Source organism: Phytophthora sojae (genome assembly GCF_000149755.1).
Source record: "Phytophthora sojae unplaced genomic scaffold PHYSOscaffold_2, whole genome shotgun sequence".
In the NCBI taxonomy this organism is placed as follows: domain Eukaryota; phylum Oomycota; class Peronosporomycetes; order Peronosporales; family Peronosporaceae; genus Phytophthora; species Phytophthora sojae.
Genome location: NW_009258116.1, coordinates 9721221 through 9746552, shown reverse-complemented (window position 1 = coordinate 9746552; position 25332 = coordinate 9721221). Strand labels below are relative to the sequence as shown.

The 25332-nt window shown below is 53.9% G+C and overlaps 8 protein-coding genes across 8 annotated transcripts; 2 read left to right on the top strand and 6 right to left on the bottom strand.

Annotated features, from left to right (window-relative positions):
- Positions 1 to 44: 44 nt before the first annotated feature.
- PHYSODRAFT_478699 (hypothetical protein) lies at positions 45 to 1392 on the bottom strand (the record flags this gene model as incomplete). The annotated part of the gene is made up of 3 exons (XM_009522853.1): positions 45 to 698; positions 747 to 1051; positions 1122 to 1392. The coding sequence occupies 3 exons, from the start codon at positions 1390 to 1392 to the stop codon at positions 45 to 47; spliced, it is 1230 nt and encodes a 409-aa protein (XP_009521148.1).
- Positions 1393 to 1652: 260 nt separating this feature from the next.
- PHYSODRAFT_482159 (hypothetical protein) lies at positions 1653 to 4124 on the bottom strand (the record flags this gene model as incomplete). The annotated part of the gene is made up of 1 exon (XM_009522852.1): positions 1653 to 4124. The coding sequence occupies one exon, from the start codon at positions 4122 to 4124 to the stop codon at positions 1653 to 1655; it is 2472 nt and encodes an 823-aa protein (XP_009521147.1).
- A 214-nt stretch (positions 4125 to 4338) lies between these two features.
- On the bottom strand, positions 4339 to 5580 carry PHYSODRAFT_297354 (hypothetical protein; the record flags this gene model as incomplete). The annotated part of the gene is made up of 1 exon (XM_009522851.1): positions 4339 to 5580. The coding sequence occupies one exon, from the start codon at positions 5578 to 5580 to the stop codon at positions 4339 to 4341; it is 1242 nt and encodes a 413-aa protein (XP_009521146.1).
- A 1096-nt stretch (positions 5581 to 6676) lies between these two features.
- PHYSODRAFT_326822 (hypothetical protein) lies at positions 6677 to 7078 on the top strand (the record flags this gene model as incomplete). The annotated part of the gene is made up of 1 exon (XM_009522850.1): positions 6677 to 7078. One exon carries the CDS (start codon positions 6677 to 6679, stop codon positions 7076 to 7078), a length of 402 nt encoding a protein of 133 aa, XP_009521145.1.
- A 2617-nt stretch (positions 7079 to 9695) lies between these two features.
- PHYSODRAFT_256064 (hypothetical protein) lies at positions 9696 to 10145 on the bottom strand (the record flags this gene model as incomplete). Its single annotated transcript, XM_009522849.1, has 1 exon — positions 9696 to 10145. One exon carries the CDS (start codon positions 10143 to 10145, stop codon positions 9696 to 9698), a length of 450 nt encoding a protein of 149 aa, XP_009521144.1.
- Positions 10146 to 10538: 393 nt separating this feature from the next.
- PHYSODRAFT_484870 (hypothetical protein) lies at positions 10539 to 12596 on the bottom strand (the record flags this gene model as incomplete). Its single annotated transcript, XM_009522848.1, has 4 exons — positions 10539 to 10973; positions 11166 to 12055; positions 12136 to 12405; positions 12479 to 12596. Coding segments are annotated over 4 exons (1713 nt in total), but the record flags the coding sequence as incomplete, so codon positions are not given.
- Positions 12597 to 14581: 1985 nt separating this feature from the next.
- On the top strand, positions 14582 to 18786 carry PHYSODRAFT_326820 (hypothetical protein; the record flags this gene model as incomplete). Its single annotated transcript, XM_009522847.1, has 6 exons — positions 14582 to 15120; positions 15194 to 15338; positions 16246 to 16319; positions 16386 to 16464; positions 17353 to 17801; positions 18396 to 18786. The coding sequence occupies 6 exons, from the start codon at positions 14582 to 14584 to the stop codon at positions 18784 to 18786; spliced, it is 1677 nt and encodes a 558-aa protein (XP_009521142.1).
- A 2500-nt stretch (positions 18787 to 21286) lies between these two features.
- PHYSODRAFT_326819 (hypothetical protein) lies at positions 21287 to 23174 on the bottom strand (the record flags this gene model as incomplete). The annotated part of the gene is made up of 3 exons (XM_009522846.1): positions 21287 to 22303; positions 22437 to 22786; positions 22868 to 23174. 3 exons carry the CDS (start codon positions 23172 to 23174, stop codon positions 21287 to 21289), a joined length of 1674 nt encoding a protein of 557 aa, XP_009521141.1.
- Positions 23175 to 25332: the final 2158 nt, after the last annotated feature.

Genomic DNA, 25332 nt, shown 5'->3' with positions numbered 1-25332 from the left:
GATATATCTCATCCGAAATCCATGTACAATTCCATGTACTCCCACTAAGCTTTCGTACGTCCTTTGCTAGCGAAGGCGGAGAAGCTCGGTAGCGTGCCTCGTTTTGCCTTTCGTACTTGAGTCTTGTGTTGCAGACGACGACGGCGATACGCAGCTTGTAAGCGCAACACGGCGGCGTACGCAACGCTCTCTCGGTACGTCTCGAAGACGCCGTGCTCTGGAGGAGTCGGCGACACCTTGTAGTGTCTGACGCTGTAGTAGTATTTCGTCTGCGTGTGGGTGTCAAGACACTCGACCCATTCATCTTGATCGAGCAAGTGCGCGTGGATCTTCTGCTTGCCTCGTCGTTCGAGCTCGAGTCTCATGGACACGTCCGCCGCCAGAACTTCAGCGATGATCTCCTTGACTACGCTTGGGATGTTCTTGGGCGATATGTGAGCGCCGTCGAAGTCTGGAGGACGCTCCAGCGTGATCGATTGGTACAGGCGGTTGTAGAAGTAGTCGATGCCGTCCTCCGTCTCGCAGCGGAACCAGATATTGTCCTTTGGCGTGCGCTTTGGAGGCGTCACGAGCTTTTGAACCGCGTCGTAGCCGTCGAATTCAGGCAAACAGTGCTCCACCATGTGCAGATACGCAGCACACGCTCCAGCCCAATCTCTCAAGCATGCGTAGGCTGGTAAATGGTGCCAACAACGGTGCTCACCTGGAGGAGCCAGCGCTGTTACGGTCCCAAGGAGATCGTAGACCCTGTCGAGGTTCGTCGCGCTCAACGCGTACGGCTTGGTGAATAGCCCTATTGGTTCGTTGTGGGACATCCACTCCCAGCCGCTGGAGTGAGCGTCGATGTTCTTGACGATCCAGAGCCCCCAACATGCGCGCCACATATCTTCATCGTTAATGTTAGGCGCTAATGGGACGTCAAACAGCAGCAGCACAGCCTTAACTACAGCCACCACAGCCTTGTGTGGAGGCATATCCCAAGACAACGGATCGAGGAATTGCTTCTTCGGCTGCTCCTGGAGAGCGATGATGCAGTCGTCGACACGAGATACTGTCATCAACATTTAGTTAGGTTATCAGCACAACTGTCACAATGTGGAGAGAGTTTTTCAAGTTCGTACCGATGTTAGACGCGTCCACGAAGCCCCAGTCCGGGTCCAGGTAGTGCATCTTAGCGCCGATGTCACGAAGTAGTAGCGATATCAACGCTTCATCGTCCGTGTCTTCGTGGTCTGCTATCAGATTCAGCAGACGGTCGTAGACTGCACGCTGTGCATCATTTTCGTGGCAATCCTTCTCAAATGAACGCCTCCAAGCATAAAACACCAGCTCATGGGCGTGGTCTGGCTGGTGCTGTGCATCTGCCTCGCCAACAATCGACTCAGTTTCCATAGCTTGAGCTGCGAAGACAGAAAACCCAAAAGGTAGAGCACTAGTACGGGTAGGATGGGATAGATAGATGTATTCTTGGCTAGTCCTGCGCAACGCTCAAAGTGGTCAACGTACTTGCGTGTGGAACAGGCTGGGAGCTGAGGGCCATGGCTGGCGGCGCAAACAGGCAGGATCGATCAGCCTGCGTGTCTGGGCTTGCTCCACGGGCTCCAGCTAGCTAGCTTCGGCAACTTCGTATCTCCATTTCCATTCTCCTCTCTCTAGTTCACCACAACTCGAGCCCCGGAGCCGTTGTCATTGCCCGTGGCATACGCGCCGATGGTTGCAACGAGAGCTCGAGCCTTCAGCAGCATTTCATCGTATTCGTCGTCACTATCCGAGAGGGCGACAATGGCCCCACCAGCACCGAGCGTCACACTGTTGGGAGTCGCGATAGCTGTGCGGATGATGATGTTCAAGTCGCAGCTACCGTCGAGTGACAGGAAGCCCAGGCCGCCGGAGTATACACCACGTGGGGCCCGCTCGAGTTCACGGATAATGTGCATCGTGCGCTTCTTCGGAGCGCCAGTCATGGAGCCACCGGGGAACGTGGCGCGCAACACATCCACAACATCCACGTCCTCGCCCCGCTGAGCACGAACGGTAGTCACGAGCTGGTGCACGGTGGCGTACGTCTCGACGCCCATAAGACGCGGCACGTGCACGGATCCGACGCGCGCTACAACGCCGAAGTCATTGCGCACGAGGTCGGCGATCATCATGTTCTCGGCTCGGTCTTTCTCGCAGCTCGCAAGCTCTTCGGCAATGGTGGCGTCCTCCTTAGGGTCACGGCCGCGAGGACGTGTTCCCTTAATGGGCTTGGACTCCATCCAGCCGTCCGCATCCACCCTCAAGAACCTCTCGGGCGACGAACAGCACAGCGCGTAGGTGTCCTCCATTGCAGCAGGTTCCTTCGAGCTCTTCACCTCCTCTGGAGTCTGGAAGCGGTTTTTGGGGTTGCTCAGGTAAAAGCCAGCGAACGGAGCGGGGTTTCGTCGACGCAGCATACGGTAGAATGCCAACGGATCGCGGAGAGCGTATTCCGCGCGCAAGTGGTTCGTCAAGCACACTTCATAAGTCTCGCCAGCGCGGATCAGGCGTTGGATCTCCTCGATGTCGGCGACGTATTGCGCGCGGCTCCGTGACGGACGGAAAATCACTTCATCTGCTCCAGGCGTGACGCTGTTCGGAAGGGATGAACTGGCGCTTGACTTGTGCTTGAAAGCCTCGGCAAGCTGCTGCAACTTGGCCTTGATGGCGTCGTGCCATTGCTGACTCACGCGCTTGCTCTCGTCATTGTTTTCGCTGACGGAGAGCGAATAGATAACGCCATCGCGGTGGTCAAACACCAACGTCCGATCGGCAAATACGAATGAGGCATCCGGAGCGCGCTCTCCCTCGACGCCAAACTTGTCGTTGAACTGCTCCTTGCCTTCTTGTTCGCTTCCCAGCACTTCATAGCCAAAGTACCCCACGAATCCACCGCGGAAGGCGAAAGGCAGCTCCTTCTCATCTTGAACCACGACGTCATGACAGCGATGAGCTTGCATCACTTCTCGCACGTGAGCTAGGATGTCTTGTCCTGGATAAATATCAACCTTCTCGTCCTCTGCATCAGCCTGACGACGACGAATACGAAGCTCCATCTTGGCAACGTCATACTCCACGCAGTAGCCCAGGGGCCCGCTGTCGTCGCCCATCATCGAGCATCGCGACTGGAGCGCAGCGTCGGAGCCAGCAACAGTGTTGTGGTTACTGCTGTCCAGCCAGAACGATCGCTTCGAGGCTCCGAAGAGTTCACCAAACACGAACTCGGCGAAGTCCAACGACGCCAGTGCACTCGAAACACGCTCAACTTGAACACGGTAGCTATACTCCGCCGTAGACTGGCCAATAGAGCCCTCCGACACTGTCTTAGTGGCGGTCTTCTCCGGGTGGTTGCTGTGGTGCAGCTCGCATTTGGAGGCGCATTGGCCGAGCGTCACATCCCGGAAGTTCTGGAAGAGTTGGTAGCCGAACTCGCTGCACACTGCCTCGGGGTGGAACTGCACGCCGAACTGCTGCTTGGAGCGGTGTCGCACCGCCATAATAACGCCGTCCTCGGTCTGCGCAGTCACCTCCAGCTCCTGTGGCACGTTCTCCGGGTCAATGACCAGCGAGTGGTAGCGCACCACCTCGAAGCCATTGGGGACGTGGGCGAGCAGCGCCTTGTCGCCCTCCTGGAAGAACACGCGGCTGGTGCGGCCGTGCATGACCTCCTTGGCCTCCACCACCTGACCCCCATAGACCTGGGCCAGTCCCTGGTGGCCCAGACACACGCCCAGCACGGGCACCGCCGCGTGGCGGATGGCGTCCGCGCACATGCCGAAGTCCTTGGGCTCCGCGGGGTGGCCCGGGCCGGGCGAGATGACCACGTTGAGCTCCAAGTCCACGCCCTGCTGTGCTGCGATTGCACTGCTTTGGGCCACGAAATGGTCCCACGCGGCCGCGAATTGGCCGCCGAAGTCGTCGTTGCGGATCACGACGACGCTGGTCGGAGACCCGTTGACCTGCGCCAGCATCTGCGAGATGTTGTACGTGTACGAGTCATAGTTGTCGATGAGCAGAGACGCCACGCGGCGAGGCTTCTTGGCCGAGATCGAGGGCCGCTCGGCCGCCGCAGCCGCGGGCACGTCGTCCATGGACGCCACCATTGAGAGCCTTACTGAAGTATTTAACGGAGCTGCTGGAGGAATGCAACGTACGGTACAGTTCCCGCTACGTCAGACTTGGGGGATTAACCAATGGGGGCGCGCCATTTGATTGGCGAGGAGCAGGGTGCAGTTTTTGAGGTACATGCTGGCCCATGCATGGATACACTTGCTGGCTATAAAACTATGGTATTGTACCTACGCCGGCGGACTAACACTACGCGTCGACGTCCTCCTCGCTGCGGTTCTTGTTGCGGTTACGGCGTCGCCGCTTGAGCTGGCTCTTGGACAGCTTCACCTCGCCGTCGTCTTCGTCGTCCCCGCCGTTGCGGGCCTTGCCGGGCTTCTGCTTGATGCGCTTGCGTTGGAACGAGCTGGGCAGCGGGATGTCGTCCTCGCCGATGGCCTCGCGCTTGCGCTTGCCGATGCGCACGAGCTCCACCTCGAAGAAGAGCGTCGAGTTGGGCGGGATCTTGTCGCCCTTGCCGCTCTCGCCGTAGCCGAGCTCGGGCGGGATCGTCAGCAGACGCACGCCACCAGACCGCATCGTGCCCAGACCCTCCTCCCATCCAGCGATGACCGAGCCCGTGCCGTACGTCGTCGTGAGCATACCCTTGCCGAACACGAGTCCGTCCTGTCCGAGACGTCCTCGATACTTGACCGTGAGCATTTCGCCAGCCACCGGCAGCTTGCCCTGACCAATGCGCTTGTCCTGGAGGATCAGGCTGCTCTTGGTGGTCACTTCACTGCCCAAGTTCTCCTCGTAGGCCGAGGCCAGCACCTCGCGCGCCTTCATCTCCTGCTCCTGCTCCTTGGTGTGCTGCTCCGCCTGCTCCATGGCCTCCTGCTTCTTCTCCTTCTTCTTCTGCTTCTCCTTTTTGCGCTTCTCGCGCTTGAGCTCCGCCTGCTTCTCCTCCTTCTGCTCGTCGTCCAGCTCCTCCTCCTGCTCCTGCTTCTTCTGCTTCTTCTCCTGCCTCTCCTTCCTCGCGGCCTCCTGCTGCTCGATGGCCTGCTGCTCCTTGAGCCGCTGCTCCTCCTCGTGGCGCTTCTTGGCCTCCTCGGCCTCCTTGAGCGCCGCCTCGGCCGCCTCCTTGGCGCCCAGGCCCTGCTTCTTGAGCTTGGCCTTGCGCTTCTTGAGCTGCGCGCGACTGAGGCCGCGCACGGGCTCCTCGTGCGTCTGCTCGTGGGCCAGGTCGCCCTCCTCCATGTGGTCCTTGGAGCACAACTGCGCGAACAGGTCGCCCTCCTCCGTCGAGTGCCACGGGTGGTCCACGCCCCACGTCTTGTCGGCGCGGCCGTAGCCGCCCACGCTCACGCGCATGTCCGCGGCGAAGCGGCCCGTGCGCGCGCCGCCCAAAGAGCGCACGCCCTTGTTGGCCACGATGGACGAGTCGCTGGCCACCACGATCTCCTCGGCCTCGTTGCCGCGCCGCTTGTCGCGGCGACGCATGAGCACCATGGTTGCTGCGGTCCGGTCTCAATTAATTGACTACTGCAGCGTATGCGCTGGCTGGCTGGGAAGTTACGAACATAGAGACGGGCTCTGATTGGCGGAGAGACCAAATCGAAGTTTCCCATAATTTTTATTGGTCATTTTGGATTTGGCGTTTTGTGCTGCGACTGCGGGTTCTGGGTCGGCCGCCACGCCACCAACTCGGCTGATACCACTCCTCTCGTCGAGTGAGTCGTGTGTGCGTCTTGCATGTACAGTCATATGCGCGAGCGACTTACTGCATCTGGAGCAGCAAGGAACGTAAGCGGTGCGTGACCCGCGACGGTAAGACGTTGTATTGAAGCCGTATCCAGTCTGCCTCAGCAGATAGCATGCAAGTGTTGTTCTGCCGCACATAGGAGCGGAGGAGGTGGCGCATGTTGGTGTGTGGTGTGTGTGCGTGAGTGAGTGTTGTGTGTGTGTGGGGGGGGGGCTTGCAACGAAATCCTGCATGCCCGTAGTTTGACGAACGCTTCAAAGCACTGGCGGTGCTGCACTGCCTAGAAGAAAATTGAATACCAAGTGTATCACCAGCAATGGCAAAACGCGACCACCCCTAGAATAAGAAAATATGCCTGAACTATTGGCAAAAGCGTGGCAGACCACACCCAAGCACCGTCCCTTGTCAATTGAAATCGAAGTAATATTTCCACGTAACTAACTAAACAACCAAAACAATTTTTTAAACTACTTAAAAAAGATTGACTTAGAACAATTAAGCTACAATTATAAAATCATTGCGTACTTATTATGATAGGCATAATTGAAATTAATTATAAATACACATATGATAAATCAATTATGGGTACCCCAAAATAATATAAGGTACTCGTACTAAATCTGCAATAGATACATTTCAGTTTTTCACAACCGCTAGCGTATTGCTACATCTCATACTAAGATCAACGCAGGTGTTTAATTTTGTGACCGGGACGTATGCTTGTCGTGTGGGGCGAGCGAGGTTGCTGCAGATGTAGTGGTTGATGCCGTTAGCAACGGCGCCTGCCAGCGAGTTATGTGTGGCAACGTGAATGTCACACGTGGCAAGCACAAACGGTTGGGCATGAGCTTCTCGTCAATCCACGGGTACGGCATGTATGCCTGTGAGCCCATCGCGGCCAACGACTTCGTGTACGAGTACACCGGCGCAATGCTATCGCAGGACGAGGCCGAGCGGCGAGGTCTCATTTATGACAAGATGGAGATGAGCTACTTGTTCGACTTGAACGAGGACGCGGTGCTGGACGCGCTTCGCAGCGGAAACAAGAGCAAGTTCATCAACCACGACGGAGAGACACCGAACTGCACTGCGAAGGTGGTGAGTGTGTGTGGTGTGCACCACATCAGTATATGGGCGCTGCGCGACATCGCCGTCAGCGAGGAGTTGGTTTTCGACTACGGCTACAAGCGAAGCGTCGGTCCAGGTTGGAGTCAGCGTCGGGCAGCGTCGAAGGATACCAGCTAAGGTACGTGCGTGCCGGTTGTCATCCGCACCCGAGATGTCACATATTCTTCAGGTACATATGGTATGTGCGGTAGCATCGTCGAAAAACATAACCGTTCCGTCACGCTGCTACTGACCGATTAAACACGTTGACTATTCCAAACCAGGTATTGTCGAGACCCAAGCAAATACACAAGATCAACCATACTTCTGCTCGCAACTGCCAAGAATGCGCCGATCTCGTCTTCAAAATCTTATTCTTGAGCCACGCGTTCTTCATCATCATGTCACGGGATATTTTCGACCAGCAACATAATCACAATGGGGACTATGGCGGGGTCACATAGCACCTTTCACAGAGGGGCTGCTTACGGTTATTCCTCCCAAGGTGGACAACAGTTCACCGGTTCCCGACCTCAACGGGAACGGTTTGCTACAAACGAGTAGGTTATAAGACTGACTGTATTTTGTAGGGGGTAAACTTTGCGTCAATACAGAAAACACGTGAACTTTACGAAAACCCACATAGCTCAAATAGTTGGGCGACAGAGCTACTCGTACCATGTAACATGTACTTGGGAGAGGGGCATCTCTCACTATTCATGTAAAGAGCACTCTTGATTGGAACCCCATTACAGGAACAGAGTGAACATTTTCTAAAGGGTTGTCGGGTATTTTTGGAGGAGCCATCAAGAAGCAATCGTTCACATACAATGATATATTTCAATTGAGCGCTACCATGCGTTTTGAGTTTGGGAACAACGAGTATGGAACAACGTTGATTGGGATGGATGAAACTCTACCTTCATCCTAATGTCTTAATACGTCCTTCTTGGGGTTTTGAATCCCATGACTATCGTGTTAGCTGCAAAATGCGTCAAATATTCATAAGATTGTACTCAACGTCCAGAATAAAGGTAAGATGTCACAAATTCATGAGTGAACAGCATATTGCCCCAAGTGTACTTCTGATGTACGCAATGGTTACTGACTGTCGATATCACCATTATAGTCCCTTAATAAGAACGTTATTGAGTGAAGAGGAAGCATGAAGCTTTAAAGGCCTCCTACCGGAAGCAGAGTTGCGTTAAGAATGGAATTATGCATTCACTTATCCGTGGTACACTACTAATGAGTTGTAGTTTTCATCAGTGTTTTTGGTTTTCTAATTAGCATCGAGCTATACTATGAATCTTTCAACACCCGGGCTTACGTATGATTTGATGTTGACCCAGGCACTGCTGTTCGGTCTGCCCCGATGTTGTCTTGGAGTCTGCAGCGTGCTGCGACGGTCACGAAGAGGCGTACAGGGAGATTTATGTATACGTAGTAGTGTGGTGTAGCGGAATCTGCACCATCTGCGCGATTGCCAATCCAACCTCCCAACTGCCGACTAACGGAGAGATTCTTCGGTGATCTGTGATCTGTGCTTAACTGGTTCACCTTGTGTACCCGTCGGTAGAGCTGGAGCTTGCTTCGTTGGTGTCTTCTGAAGTGCTCCCGCCTTGAAGGAGATTCGTCCTGAGCGAAACGCGGGGATGTGGATGGAGCAGCGCGCAAATCTTCATTCTGCGCGCGGTCGCTAGTTCTGATACAGTGTTGTCGAGTTGGATTTGCCGACCTGGATCTCCGTCCAGCCGTAGGGTGGCCATGTGGGGTAGCGTATTCCTTTCCTTCGCCTCGACAGAACCTCCTTTCTTGTACTTACCGCTTATTATAGCAGGATCCACAGAGGGGGGGCATCGCTCCATCGATTACTGCTGTCTACGTTTTCTGAGATCCTGCTTCTCCACTTTAGTGCGATTAGTAAATATTTCAGACCTGCGCCAGCCTGTGACTGTGTAGTGTGCACATAGTGAGCACGTGAATCGGGGTCTATAGATATCGAATTACATATACATAGAAACTGCAAACATGGCAAAAACTGCTCGGGAAGGATACCGTCCTACTAACTACCTTTTTGTATATCTGCTGGCCACAATCTCGTGTGCTTGTCTTTGATACGGGTTTATTTCTATCCGTGTAACAGGTGTTCCAATCAAGAGTGCTCTTTACATGAATAGTGAGAGATGCCCCTCTCCCAAGTACATGTTACATGGTACGAGTAGCCCTGTCGCCCAACTATTTGAGCTGTGTGGGTTTTCGTAAAGTTCACGTGTTTTCTGTATTGACGCAAAGTTTACCCCCTACAAAATACAGTCAGTCTTATAACCTACTCGTTTGTAGCAAACCGTTCCCGTTGAGGTCGGGAACCGGTGAACTGTTGTCCACCTTGGGAGGAATAACCGTAAGCAGCCCCTCTGTGAAAGGTGCTATGTGACCCCGCCATAGTCCCCATTGTGATTATGTTGCTGGTCGAAAATATCCCGTGACATGATGATGAAGAACGCGTGGCTCAAGAATAAGATTTTGAAGACGAGATCGGCGCATTCTTGGCAGTTGCGAGCAGAAGTATGGTTGATCTTGTGTATTTGCTTGGGTCTCGACAATACCTGGTTTGGAATAGTCAACGTGTTTAATCGGTCAGTAGCAGCGTGACGGAACGGTTATGTTTTTCGACGATGCTACCGCACATACCATATGTACCTGAAGAATATGTGACATCTCGGGTGCGGATGACAACCGGCACGCACGTACCTTAGCTGGTATCCTTCGACGCTGCCCGACGCTGACTCCAACCTGGACCGACGCTTCGCTTGTAGCCGTAGTCGAAAACCAACTCCTCGCTGACGGCGATGTCGCGCAGCGCCCATATACTGATGTGGTGCACACCACACACACTCACCACCTTCGCAGTGCAGTTCGGTGTCTCTCCGTCGTGGTTGATGAACTTGCTCTTGTTTCCGCTGCGAAGCGCGTCCAGCACCGCGTCCTCGTTCAAGTCGAACAAGTAGCTCATCTCCATCTTGTCATAAATGAGACCTCGCCGCTCGGCCTCGTCCTGCGATAGCATTGCGCCGGTGTACTCGTACACGAAGTCGTTGGCCGCGATGGGCTCACAGGCATACATGCCGTACCCGTGGATTGACGAGAAGCTCATGCCCAACCGTTTGTGCTTGCCACGTGTGACATTCACGTTGCCACACATAACTCGCTGGCAGGCGCCGTTGCTAACGGCATCAACCACTACATCTGCAGCAACCTCGCTCGCCCCACACGTCAAACAAACGTCCGGATCACACTCGCGTAGTGCGGCGAAACATGGACACTTAGTTGTCCGGCACTCACCAAGCGCACATGCACACCCTTCAAACCTGCGTATAACCAACGAAAACACCGAGTTAGCGCTTTGGGTCGTCTCCATGAAGCACGCAAGTACGCTGTTCTGTTTCTCGACCGACAAGGCTTTGATAACCGCACTACAGCCTGACAGCACCCACCTATTGGGACAGTCCCGTGAACACGCACATGCCTTTTCGCACATGTGATCTCTCTTAATGCAAGAGCACGCAGCCGAGTCGCACATGCCGTCGTGCAAGCACGGCTTGTACTCATGGTTCTCCGTGCCGCGATCTTGTAGGCGCTGGTTGCGAGTCCTCTGCAACAGTTCATGGTTGCTCCCACCCGACCTCCGCCCGTTTGTCCAACTCCGTGACCGACGACTCGATCGCCCATCCGGCACTGCGCCCTCGTCGCTCACTCGCTCCTTCATGATAAATTCGTGCAGCTCAGTGCACGAGGCCGAGCCGATGACCGCCGCCAACAAGCACGAGTTGTCACCCATTGTCTCGCGCAGCTTACCCACCACACCCATCTCCGCTGCAGATAACGCTGGTCGCTTGTCACTGTCGTCAGAGATGCCGTTCTTCCAGCACAGATTGCTACAGACGCTGCTCTTGGAAAGGAACTGCTGCATCTTCGTTGCTACCACCGGCACATGCGAGTCGTCGACGAACTCAGATGGGTCAGCAAAGACCTTCTTTCGTTGCTGTCGGTCACCACTCATATCTACGTCACTGCTCCTGCAGTGTGCACTCTGCGCCGTGACAGCGCCTTGTGCATTGCTGCGCATACCCGCCGCTCGCCCCGCCTCCGCCTCGGTGCTTGGATCGGTGCCCAAGCAAACCACTTCATCCTCCGATAAATCCAACAGATTGGCCTCGACAACTCGCGCAATAGGTGTTGCCCCCGGCCTAAGCTGAGGGTACACAGGATCGACACGCCTGGCTGGTAAGGGGTGGTCTCCGCCGTGCTCGTGGCAGGCGTAGTTGTAGCACATCCGGCAGAACGAGCCGCAGTAGACGTCCACAAGGTCGGCGTAGTTGTCCATCGATCGCAAACCCAGTGCGGCCATGCCCGCGGTCGCGCCATCAACGAGGCAGTCCACCAGGCTTGATTCGAGAGTACCAATCGGCGGCTGCAAACGCCGGCTCAAAACTTTCTTGCGGCTGCACTTTGACAGTGACGCCTGCTCCATCAAGTTCACAATAGCCGCAACGTCCGGGTCTAACGCCTGCAATCCATCGCGCTTCAGCTTCTCAACCTGGTCGATCCTAGTGCTCGCTCGCTGCCGCGAGTCATGCAACTTTTTCAGTTCGCAGTAGGCTGTGTACGCCTGGGAGAAATCCAGCTCACTTTTGAGGGCCTGAAACACCTGCTCCGAGTCGCCGAGACGGCCCACCACCAGCCGTAACACATACTCCATCACCTCTTCGTCAGCCAGGCTTCCAACTCTCACAGCATACTTCCTCGCAGCTTCGCCGCCTCCATCTCCACTGTTTCGTCTTGTGATAGCTGTGTAGCGCAGGATCGGATCGTCATCGACTCGATAATTTTCACGTACTCCGATGCTCGTCGTATACTTCCGCAGGGGCCGAACCTCATTGATCCGGTTGATTTGAATCAGCGACGACACTGATTTTTCACGCACGAACCCGTCACCACGACCGATTTGAAACGAAACACTCCCAGCGCTCAGACTGCACGAATGCTGCGTGCCCTTGAGCTGCTTCACGGCATACTTTTCAGCAGCCTTGCGGGGTAGAGCATGAGCTGTCACTGTAACATGAAAACAAAAGTAGAAAACCATGTCAGATTAATATGCCATAGCCACAACGACATCGATGCAATACCCGTACCATCCTGTTCACGAAGCGCACGCCTATGCTTCATCAATGCTGTCCGATACGCACAGAGTTTTTGACGAGCCTCCGTCAAGATTGCTTGCATCTTTCGTTTGTGGCAGCTGCGGATGATGGGGAGATGCGCGGCCACTAGGGCGCCCACTGCACGAGTAACTTCACTCTGCGGTTTGGCCACCTCGCTTGGAAACACGGATGAAATACACTGTGTAGGCTTGCCGAAGCTTTCGAGAATTGCGCACTGGGATGCCAGCGTATCCGTTCCGTCTATACATGGCAACGTTGCAGATGCTCGTTAGCGCAGCGATAGCAGAAGGCAACAAGCGCAATTTTACCGTACCATAAAATGTGAGCGGGTGGTCGCATCTAGAATCGAACGCGGCACTGCGTAGTGGAAGGATATTCGTCGGTGCCTTCTCCAGATAGATTCCTCGATATGAAGTAGGGTGAATCAGCATGCTGGCGAGGCGAGGTTCAGCAGCAGCTGAGTCCATCTCGGCGACAATGAGGTGTTGATTCTTCATCTGGCTCTCCTCCGAGAAAGCCGTGCTGTTCGTGCCCGAGTGTTCCTCGACGCTGATAACATCGGGCTCCGTCTTCGTCTTCAGTGCACTAGACCTTGCAGGGCGGGCTTGACCTTTCGTCTGCTTGTGATACGACCGAATCAAAGCCAACTCTCGCTCTTGAGCTTGCAGATCATTCAGCGCAACACGATCCGTATCGAAGTACGTGTTGGCTGGACCCCGTCGCTTCTTCCTCGGTGACGGCGACGGCGACGAGAGATCCTGTGCAGATGTTGGTCGTGGTGACGCCTCGTTTACAGAGACAGACTTGCGACAGCGGTATCGACCAAAAGCGTCCATCTCTCCTTCACGTACTCGGGCCGAGGACAAAGTTGCCGCGGTTTTCCTCGATGGTAATGGTTTTGGCATTGGGGCAGGTGGTGCACGCAGTCCGGCGGTCAAAGATGCTGCGGACTTTCTTGATGGCAGCGGTCTCGGCGACGAGGCAGGCGAGGACTCAGTAGACGACGAGGATGAAGATGCCATCGACAGGTCAGAACTCTGCGCCGCTATCGCAGGCTTTGCATAGGAGCCTCGATGCAGCACGCCTTTCATCACAGGTTTCTTGAAATTTGTCGCTTTCTTCGTCAACTCGTGCTGGGGAAGTCTACCTCGCTTCTCACTCTGCCGTTGCATGTGCGGCAGTACACGCTTGCGCTTGCCTTGACGCGGCGCTACCACCACCACACCCGTCGGCTTCTTAACTGCTTGCGACGGGAGTAGCGGACGGCTTGCTGCCGCCTTCTTCCTTGCTGGTTGCAGGGACGAATGGACTGGACGTTTACCCAGCACACGATTGTTCAGCACTAGCCGCTTCTTCCCGCTCTTCACGGACGAAATCGACGACTCGTCACCAGACGACGTTAGAGATGACAGCGAGGACGATCGAGCTCGCCCACCAGCCGAAGAATCCGACATACTCGACGACGACGACGACGACGATGACGACATGAGGTCCACGACGTCCACCGGCTTCGGTGTTGCTGTTGGAGCTCGCGATCTCTCACGCTCTCGCCTTCGGCTGCTTGCTCCCTCGAGTCTCCGCCTCCTCTCGACCGAGTCAGCTGTAGGCTTCGGACGTCGGAGCGCGTTGCTGGCGCGTTGTAGCCGACGACGACCCGCCTCCGAACGTGAACTGAAACTAGAATCTGAGTCCGAGCTTAGACTCGAGATCGAGCTCGGGCTGCTGGGTGGATATCTGGCCCGAGACCCCTTAGCGGGCCGTTGCCTCTGCCTGCTTTGAGCACGTCCAGCCGTCTGCTTCTGTTGGACTGCAGGTTGCGGCTGGTTTGCACGGGGTTTCTTGGTCTTAACCGACAGCAGAGGGGGCGCAGGCTTCACCCTCTTCTGCTTCTTCGTTATCATCGTCTCTTTCTTCTTCTGGCTAGCGGACCCTTGCGTCTCGAAGGCTGCAGCCATCGCGAGCGCCGCCTCCACCGCGTCCGCGTAGCCGACAGACTGCACGCGGCCTGCGGGGGACGCCGCGGGGCTCGTAGCGGCGGACGCAGGCGCCGTCCCGCCCCCGCACGACGCGTCGCTGTCGCTCAGCACGATCACCTCCGCCATCCGCTGGGTGGAAGAGAATGGGTGACGATTGGGCAGATTTCTTCCGCGTCATACTGTGCACTGCCAGAATTGTGCCACTTCAACTATACCGAAGTTGGAATCAAGCATAAGGTTTTAGCTCGAGACGAGAGGGAGATAAGACGTGGGTTGGTGGCGGGTCCGACGTGATCTTATGCTATGAGCTCCAACGTGGTGAAGGCGCTAAACGAGGCCGCAGTATTTTGGTGGGTCTGTCCGTCAATCGCACTTCACTTCCCTACACTACGCTATTTCGCTGCGTCCTGCCACCTCCTGAGCTGCCACGGATCACCAGTATGTCGAGAAAATCGCTCTTGGTAGTGCCCACCGCCTCGGACGAACGTGTCGAGGCCTCGCCTGACCAGGACGACGATGACCCTGTTCAAGCTGTCGAGACCGACGACCAGTTGGACATCGCTCTACGAGTATCGACCGATGGTCAAGTCGTATCGACAGCCCCTGAAGCCCCCTCTCATGACCAATCTACTTCTGCTGCAAATGACAGTGGTGATCGCGATCAACAAACGAGTCCACAAGTTGAGCCGGCGCCGGACAGCGCCGTTCCTGTCGCCCCAAGTAAAAATTTGGGAGTGTCGTTGACATTGGGGGCAGATTCCAAGCGCGTGAAGAATTACCGAGCTCTGGCGTCTAGCTTCAAGTACCTGCAGCCGTTCTGTCGCAACACCGACGGCAAATACCCCGCGAAGACTGTTTGTGTGCTGTGTGCCACTGGGAAACCAACGTCTGTGTTTTTCCCGTGCCAGCACTTGTGTGTCTGCAACAAGTGCATCGACGGCAATGACATGTCGCCGGAGTTTTCAATGGACCTCGACCGGTGGTATGCTACTCTGCATTTACCCCAGTCTATACGCTAACTTACCGTTTTCTAGTGTGTGCCCAGTCTGCAGAGCCGACATTCGCCTTATCCTTTCTCACACAGGCACCGAAGAGGAAACATACTGGAATTGGCTCCAGGAAGCTGAGCCACCACTGCCTGTTGAGTTCAAGAGGGGCTTCAAAAATGCCGCCAGGAGACTGAGCGATAGCTCCGTGGTATTGAGGAGAACTTCAACTGTCGGATCGCTAACTGCTCGTTCGTTTGAGGGTTCGAACAAGAACTCAGCACGCCGAAAATCCTGGGCGTCTACGATGGCAATGGAGGAGTCTGCACACAAGATAGCGGCGTCAAGGAAGCCGGAAGCGTGCGCGATCCTATAACTCCGCCTTATCTCTCACCAGAGATGGCACTTCAAGCTTAGGTAGCTTTGAGGCACTTGAGGCAAGCCGCGGGCAGAGGAAGATGGTAGCCTTGGAGCTAGTTTATTTTTGAGCTTAGATCAACGCACCCAATATTTGTCGCGAAGGAGATTATTATGATGCTGTCAAACGGAACCGTGATATTTATTTTGGTTTGCTCTTGTACCACGTTCGCTGGCAGATGCCTCAGCGCTACGTCACTTCGGCACTCCTCTTGGCAAGCACAATCGACTCGATCGCTTAATTTTACTTCACTTCACGTATGGCTCGTAGGTCAATCACGTCGGCATCTGTGGTTCCTACCACTTCAGATGAGAATACTGAAAACTTGCCAGGCAAAGCCACCGACGACCCCGTTCAGATCCAAGAGCAGGTTGACCAAGTTATCGTTGCTGTGCAAGAAAACCAATCAACTCCAGTCGCTGCAACTTTTTCACCTTCGGTTCCCAATAACGATGAATTGGCGGCACAGCAGCCTATGACGGGTAACCCGGTAAAACCACACAGTCCACTCCCTACCTCGAAAAGCGTTCACCACCATGGACACGTGAACGTTAAGCGTGTGAAGAACTATCGCGCTCTGGCGAACAGCTTCAAACACTTGCAACCATTTGCGCGAGATCCTGACGGGAACTATCCCGTCAAAACCATTTGCGTCTTGTGCTCGGTGTTTAAACCCACTTCGGTGTTCTTCCCATGCCAGCACATGTGCGTCTGCAACAAGTGCATCACATCGAACGACATGTCCCCAGATTTCTCCATGAACCTCGAACGCTGGTAAGTGGCCACCCAATAGCCTAAAACGTTTCCAGACTTGCCACTAACCTTCCTTTCTCTTCTCAGCGTGTGCCCAGTCTGTAGAGTCAACATCCGCATCATTCTTCCACACACGGGCAACGAGGAGGAGAAGTACTGGAACTGGGTACTGTCAACCAAACCAACTCTGCCCTCGGGGTTCATGAAGAGCTTCAAAAGCGCCGGCAAAAGACTCAGCGAGGATTCGGTCGCAGAAAGCAGAGTGTCAGCCATTGAATCGACCACCCCCCAGGCGTCAACTGACACGGCCAGACCCATCCAGCGGATATCGCGACCTAGTCGTGGGAGTACCTGGGGGGAGCGACTAAATTAGGTCAAATCGCAAACTTGGTCAAGGCCAAATCTTGAAGATAGATCACGGATAGGTCACACATTTGGCTATTAGGTCACGTACGTGAAGCTGCTAGAACAAGCTTTAGCGCCCCAGCATCACCCAAGTCGTTCCCTTCATTACTACGGTAAAGTATAACATGCCAAGTAGCTATTTCTGGCCGTTGTATCTCGTTCTCCTGGTCGTCGTGGGCAATCTCGATTTGCCCCAACTTCGCGTCCGACTCGTCGAAGCAGTCGCGCGACGAGTGACGTTCTTGAAAGAGAGCTGTCCGACGCCATCTTGGCTTCCCAAGAGTTACGGGCAGGAACACAGGCGCCGACGTCGCGTTTAACACGCCGAAACAACCACGCATCGAGTGACGTCCCTGATAGCGAGGTGACCGCAGCCGTCGTGACTCGGCATGGACTTCTGATGGGGATTCGCGATACTGAACCAGACACACCTGAGCTGGTAGGCATCCCACGACCAGCGCTATCCATGCCACTGTCCAATGTGGACACTCAGACCTCGACGAGTGTGTCACGTTCGCAACAAGCGTCCAAGCCTCGGGACGGAAGTACAAAACTGTACTATCAGGGGTACTCTTTTGTTCGAGCTAACGGAACTTCAAACAAGATATCGTATCGCTGCAGCTCATATCGTTCCCCCTGCCCTGCGCAGTTTGCATTCTACGCGAGTACGATGGCGTTTGACTTCAGCAGCATGGAGGCTCATACATGCCGTGCTGGTCCTATTCTCCGAGGAGCAACGGTGAACCCAGGCGATCACGCCATAGATGCTTCGAACGACATCATGGAGGAGGTCGACAAACTTGCTACTCAAACGACTCTCACTCAGAGGCAAATATGGATGGCTATTGTGGACAAGTTCTACATGAACGATGGGGCTCCGGTTCGCGGCGTATCGGAGAAAACCGTCAAAAACCGTGTGCAAGAAGCTTGGGGCCACGATTCCAGTCACGGCCGAGCCAGTATCATGACGAACCCCCGACTGACCAAGATTAAAGGATCGCACCAAGGCTTCTTCCAGTTTCAGTATGCCTGGCACGATGACGTCAAGGCGCTGAAGAAGCCGCCAAAGGATGCAAATGGCATCGATCAGATAACTGCGTGGGCTAATCCTACACTTTTAATTTTGCTTTGCTTCGAAAACTTGTCGTAGTTACGTTTAGATGTGCCCCCGTCGACTATAAGCAGTGTGTCACAATTATGATCTATGATCTTTCCAGCAAGCTGTTTCTCCCTGTTCTGCATGCGGCAACTACATCTATGACGAGAAAATCCTACGTCCGACTGCTGCAATGTGTACAAGATGCTGTGGGGAGCAAACTGGTTCCGAAAGTGTGGTGTGTGACTTTGAGAGTTCACTGATTGGAGCACTTTGCGAGTTCGTTCCTGACGTCACCATTATCGGGTGCCTGTTTCATTTTAAACAGGCATGCCGTCGCAAGATGAAAAGCATTGGGCTACCGTTGGTGAAATCAAGGTTGCTATGTCGCGTAATGTCTTTGACATACTTACCGTCATTGATCCCACCAAAATTGCTGTGCAGGGAATCGCTTGGGTGAAGGCCAAGATTTGCAGCGTGTGTGAGGTGAAAGGTCTGGAGTACTCTCGCAGCAAGTGGCGAACGTTTTGGAGCTACTTTCAGCGGACTTGGTTGGAGACATACCCGCCGGAATACTAGAATGTGCTCGGCATGAGGCGTGACATCATCAGCCGGACGAACAACCCATTAGAGCGATTTCACCGTGAACTAAACAAGCGGTTTAATGCTCATCCGCCCATGAAAACCTTCGTGACTTCGCTAGAGAACCTTGCTCGCGAGTACGTTGCGCAACGGACGACTGTCATCTCAGGCTTAGCCAAGCCACCTGAGCGTACAGGATTCGTCCTACCAAGACAGCCAAAGCTGCCAGAGGTGAGCGACATCGTCGACTCGCCAGCCAGCAGCGACGGTGAGGGTGAAATTGTCGATGCTGACGCGGACTCGGAACCATACAGCAGCGCTATGTCCTCGACGGGTGACGAGAACGTGGAACCCGGCGAGTACATTCAGCCGGATCACTCCTTCGAGTACGACGGCGAGACGTAGAGAGCCTCCGACACCTACATCACGGACGCGACCGCGCAGTATGAAGAGGGCAGTGAGCATAACACATAATACATCTCATTCATTACGTACGTGACCAACTGTAATTAGGTCACGTGACCTAACGACGTGACCAACTATGCCATTTGACCTAATTTATCGGTTACCGATCCTGTGAATTCCGTCGTCGAAATCTGGGAATCCGCATTGTGTTTTGGCCACACGTTGAACAAACCAAACCATGAATCGTGCAAGGAATTGGTTTGCTCGTAAACTACGCAGATTTCCGAACCAAAATTACCGCAGCTGGAACGAAGTTAAACCGAACCTTGGTTCCCGCTGTTTTCAGCGAACCGATAAAACCCCAGGAACCTGGTTCTCGAGGTTTTATGGTCTCGTGTGTGCAGTTACATTGAGTCGCGAGCACACTTGAAACGAACGAACATGCTCATACTTCGCGGTCACCATTGGCCAAAACACAGGTTGCTTTGAGCCGAGACACCGGTCGCTGGAGCAGCCCACGGAGCCCAAGATGCTGCATGCAATGGCAGCTTTGACGGGTATGCGTAGCCCAATTGACCAACTATGCTTGCAGTCGGAGGCATCGGACCATCAAGACTCAACCCCACAGTCGCAAGAGCAGAATGCAGACTACTATCATTCAGAACACCAGCTTGTACATCGTCGACGCGTCATGCTGCAGGAGGAGCTCATGGTAGCGGGTCACCTAGTGCTTGAAGATATTTAGAGCGCACTTGCCCATGCCGAACCCGCGCACAGCAACATGCGGCCGACATGGAGCGGCGTATGGAGCGCTTCATGAGCTCCACATGCGGGACACTCGCTGACGTGGAGACACGACTACAAAACCAGCTTGAAGATGCGCTAAGAGCGACGCAGTCAGTGGTAATGACAGCAGCTACGGATGCGGCTCGCTCTCACATCGCTTACGCTGACGAAGTAGTGGGGCGTGTACACTCGCAGCTTGAAGCGACCTTAGAAAGTTACGACGCCCATGCTCGTGCTGCTCAAGAATATTCTGGCGCAGCGCAGCTGCAAGCCTGTCAAGCTCACTTCAGCGAGACTATAGATTCCACCCGTCATTGGCTTGAAGAATCCGTGTCCTGCCAGACCAGGGCCAGCATCGATGGCACTAAGGTACTTCTCGAGGAGGAAATTGCGACCGAACGTGAACATACAATAGATCGTATTACGCAACTGGAGACTCGTATGCAGCTCAAACTAGATGAAGCGGTGACGGCTTTGGCTGAGTCTTGTGCTGCAGTAGCAATTAGGGCGAAGGCAGACACGGAGGGCCTCGTGAACGTTGTTGGTGACAAAATTCAAGCGTGTGAAACTCACCTTCACAACGTAGTTGACGAAGAAGTCGCAGAAGTGGAGAAACGGATGCGGCTCTCACTTGATGATGCCCTGAAAGCAGTCGAGCTTCAAACTTCTGACCGATTGAGGGTGACAGAGGCAAGACTTAATGAAAATATGCACGCCTTTCAGCTTCGCGCTCAGCATGATTTACAAAGTGGCATTGGCTCCAGACTGGAGCTTCATTTGAACGATCTTCTTCAGGCTTCTACTGCTCAGCTCTCGACCGATACTACGAAGCAGGTTGTCGCCGAACTGTTACACTCAGAGGCATGCATCTTGCATACGCAAAACAATCACCATCAACAGATCCAGGTGACTCAGGCAGATGCCATGAAGCAACTTGAGGCGCGCTTAATGGCAGCCTTGCATAATTCGAGATCGACTGATGCCGCGAAAACGAATAAATCCATGAAGGCAATGGAAGAGCGGCTGGATAATCGGATGAGCACGTTCATTTCGAGCGCAGTGGCAAACTAGCTGCTTAAGGCAAGCAACATCCTAGAAGTTACCAACAATCCCGCCGACGACAATCTTCAAGTGGCTAATGGTACCGGAGCCAACGCCGTTGGTTCAACTTCAGCAGGTGCGCCAGTCAGAACCTCCAGCTTGCCACAGCGACACGGGCGTGATATTAGTTCTATTGCACTAGCTACCGCTCCAACTGAAGCATCAATGGAGCGTTCGGATGGGGCTGTCCTCACCGCTGATAACCGCACTGAGAAATGCGAATCGTTCTCGTCAGAGGAGAGATGCCGGGGCCGTGAGCACACTAGGAAGCAATCGCGAGCTACGGCTGCTAAACCAGCTCTGGTAGCCCCGAAACAAGAGGCTCATCCGCGACACAAAACAAATCGATCAGCTCTCGAATGTGCTCGTGCCGACGCGATGCGGGCATTAACTACAAGAATTGAAGCACGGGTCAACGAATGCCGTAAGAAAGCAAGCAGAAATGGCGCTCCGCGACGTTAGCCATCGCCGATGTAGGATAATGCTTTGACAGAAGTAAGGAACAGAGTTCGCCTAGAATGATAGCTTTCACATCTCTTTAATGCAGCAGTATACCAATGTGAAGGAGAGATGTATATTCAATGTTACTGTGCGTTGAGGCAACTGGGTTGTCTTAGAGCTTAGTCGAAATATGCGCAGAGAAAGAGCTGACCAAGGCCAGCTGCCAGTCGCTCTCGAACATTTCCATCGCCGTTTGAGGGTCAAGGTTCACCGTGACGTTTGCAGGAACGGATTCTCGTGCTTCCTCCGCTGTCAGCTTTGAGCACTGCGTTACATCAATGAATTCCCTGTTCCGATTCAGGAAGGAGCACATGTCAATGTTCTCTGAGGACAGTGATGCTCGCTGCACAGTAACCATTTGACCGCTGATTCCGAAGTCGCGTTCAATTTGAGCGGACGATGCAGAAACGGCAAAAACGATCCGAGCCGCGCTTGGTAAGAATCTGTAGGTGCCGGACTCCTGTTGACGCTTCCAAACGTGCAGCACCGACTCTGGGCCTTTGGCTGTTGCCTGAAGAAGTGACGGATCGCGAAACCAGCGCTCCAGTTCTTCATCCATGACCTCTTCGTGAAGTAGTTGTGGAGTAGCTGGCTCTGCGGCAATGGTACGGATATTGAAGAGCTCCGATAGATCGTCCGAGAAGGCATCGGAGACATATCCTGGTATCTGCTGCGGCGAGATGTTGATCTGCTCGGTGCAAGGTGGCGCTAGATCTCGCATGATAGACCTCAGCTTCTGCTTCACAGTAGGCTTCACGACTGACTGGTTGCGCCGAATGACATCGTCATCCAGCCGGCGCAGCTTGCCGCAGGTTTTCACCATCTCCATCAACGCGCCGTCGGGTTGTTTGAGATTCGGATGAAGCAGCATTTGCATCTCCCACACGTACGAGCACGTTCGCATCACTTCGCGGTCAGTGTAGCGCGAAAAAAAGCGAGCGTGGAAAGCGTCACTCAGCAACTCTCGGGTCTTGACCACAAGCGGCATGAGGGTACTGTGGTGATACGAAGTCGGGTTCTCTCGCATAGCATCATACTTGCGTATTGATGCCTCGGGGCCAAGTGTCGTGACGATAACCTTGTACGCAGAGACGAGAACGTCGACTTGATTCGGTTTTTCTGCCGAGCGCTGAAATCGGCAGCATCAGTGAGAGTAGCTGCTCCATAAGCAACTTGTCTCCTGCCAAAGGAAACGGAGACGGAGGTGCCGATTTGTCTCTATCCGCCGTGCGTGCACGTTCTTCATACCACAGGCAAAGTACGTTCCAATGCTTCACAATGCGCTCAAAGACGCGCGTAAGGCTCATGAAGCGATGCGGCTTATAGTCAATCAGCTTCTTCTCCTTTCCGACGCCAAGGAGGCGGACAAGCTGCTCGTACAAGTCGCCCATGACCTCCACTGTGCGGACTTGGTAGACAGTTTGCGTCACCTTCTTCAGCAGCTGAAGTATCTCGGGGTTCTTGGACTTTGCTACATTGCTCGTCATCCCAAACGCTGCTTTAGTTGCCGCGTTGGTTAGGTGAGGCATGCACCACTCCCATGAGAGCATCAGGTTCGATGTCATCATGGGCTGAACGTCTGGACCACCGTCCGTAGTCGCGCCGAAGAGGTCTGCAACAGTAAGTCCAAAATCCGCGAGAATTTGAATGATCCACCGCTTAAAAGGTCCGCGAATTCCACCATCACGCTCACCGTAGAGAGATTGAAAGTGTCGCGTTCCTAGCAAGACGGAGACGAGCTTGAAGTCTGCAGTGACGCAGTACAGTCGAAGTCCAAGAAACTTCGTGCACGAGCTCTTTGCCTTCCAAACGTCAGCGACCATCACTAAACACTTCACACCTGGGATGCGGTTGTCGATAATGAAGCGAATCAATTCGCGCTTAGCCGATACGTAGAGCTCGATCACAGCGTGGGTAATTGTTCTGCGATTCGCCACGGCTTGAAAGCTGTCTTTGGTGACGATGGCTCTCAAAATCCTCGATTCCTCCCACTCACCCATGATAAACGGTAGGTTGTTGTGTATCACGAGCAGTGTGTGAAGAAGCAAGCTGATACGCTCACAGCTTTCTTGGTTTTGGGCAGCCGCTCGGATTCGAGCTACGATCTCGTCCCTGGTTCGCTTGCGTGAATCCTCCAGCGCAGACTTACATGAAGTAACATGGTGGAGTTCTTTTAGGTGCTTCGTTGCGCGCGATGTCTTCCCACCGTACAATACATGAACACTTTCGTTGGAACGGCAGTGCTCGCTTGCGGGACAGATCCAGCCGCACACAGTCAGGTCACTTACGTGTCGAACACGTCCCCCCACTTGTAGATGAACGACCGCTCTGTGGGACCTTGAGCAACGAGCTCAAACCCAGCTTTTGCTTGGTAATTACTCACAGCAAATGCAACTTCGGCAGGGACACCAGATGCGAGGAGAGGCTGGGGCGTCGGAAGCTTTGGAACGGGATATTGGGGCACCCTGTTCGGTTGGGGCGGGGATATCCCTGTCGGGTCTGTCGTTTCGCCATGCCAAGGCCGGTGGCAATCGGTTGATGCCGGAAACTGCGCCATGCGTGTTATTCGAGCAAAGGTAGCTGGATTCACTGGTAAAGGCGGCACCGGTGCCGGCAGAACCGAATGCACTCGGTTTGACGCTTCAGGCGTTGGATTTGGCCCGCCGCCCAAGACACCAAAATGTTCATGGATCGTTGGCGACGAATGGCTGGCGATCGGCGATCGTAGATCGTGTCCGATCGCCGAAGCGCTACTTGGTACGGCCGATTGCATCGAAGGCAGCAAGCGCCGTCGTTGAGCGGGTGGACCTTCTACTGAAGGTTGCGGGACGATCGTTCTCCCTGGATTCTCTCCAACTTGTGTCGGTGGCGATTCAGATGGAGTTGATGGTTCAAAGTCGCCGTCCTCGTCGGAAGTGTCTTCACGACCGCTGAACCAGCGTTGCATTGGTGAAGGTGCCGTAGTGTAGCGGTGGGGTTGGCTGTAGCTTGTCGATGTGGGTACCAGTGATGAAATCACGAAGTGAGAATCCAAACGCCGAGTGAACGCTTGCCCTTCGTCGCCTTCCAGCCATGGCTAGATAGCAGTGTTTGCCTCTAAGTCCTCGCGCGTGGCCTTTCAGCAGTAACAGGCGCGCGATCGTGTCGACAGCCTCGAAAGGCGCTCACACACTAGCGAAAGGCGATGGGTGCGGCTCTTAGTGAAACACCACTACTGTATTATCTTCCAATAGCAAGCCTGAAACACGATCTTTCGCTTGAACTGCCATGAACTTTGCTGACATCAGCATCTCCCAAACAAAGCTAAAAAACCTGAACTATCCAAGCGGCTTCCCGAGTTCGCTAGGTTTTTCAAAGGAAGATGAAAAACGGCCATTCCAGGTTCGTACGAAAGGATTTTCGTAACTGCGAACTGGAATTGAGACGTTTCGTGCTTCGGGTTACAGGAGTTCGTTCCAGCTGAGAAAATTACCGCTTTCGCTGGTTTGTGGTCAGATCCTTCCAGCTTTCAAACCATGAGCGGGGGTTCGGAGTTACGTAGCGTTACAGGTTTGGAGTTACTGAGAATTTCTTCGGCGCTCATTGGCTACAAAAGGCTATACAAATATATCACACACTTTCGTAAAGGGCCGCATTTGTTGAAATAGATTCTCGGGCTGTAGAATACCTAAGTACGTCGTTAAGATAAAGAATTGAATTCCGAGCCACAATTAATAATTAATGAGCACCTTAAGATGCACAAGAGTTTGGCACAGATTTTGAAGTTGCTCGAAGTGAGCTACGACAAGCCCGCATAATATTAGACTGCGTGTGAGACTAGAGGTTATCTTTAAAACACGACCAACTTTCCGGGCATACAGCGTTGTTAACACTGTAGCCGTGAATTACCGCTGCTAAGCAACAATTGGATACTTAACAGGCTAAGCGTATGCAAACAACGCGTCTAGTTATTTTTTACAGGTATATAGAACATTTCATCAATTAAATCCATTTACTTCTTGTGGTCATCAAGTTAAAATCATGTTGAGCATTATTTTTTCTCGCGAGCAGCATTGCAGAGAACTTGGTGACTCCCGTGAATTCTAGTTTTCGTGTAAATTGAAGCTGGAAATTCTTGTTGCGCGTGCCAAGCGCCAGGGGAGGCAGCATCGTAAACAG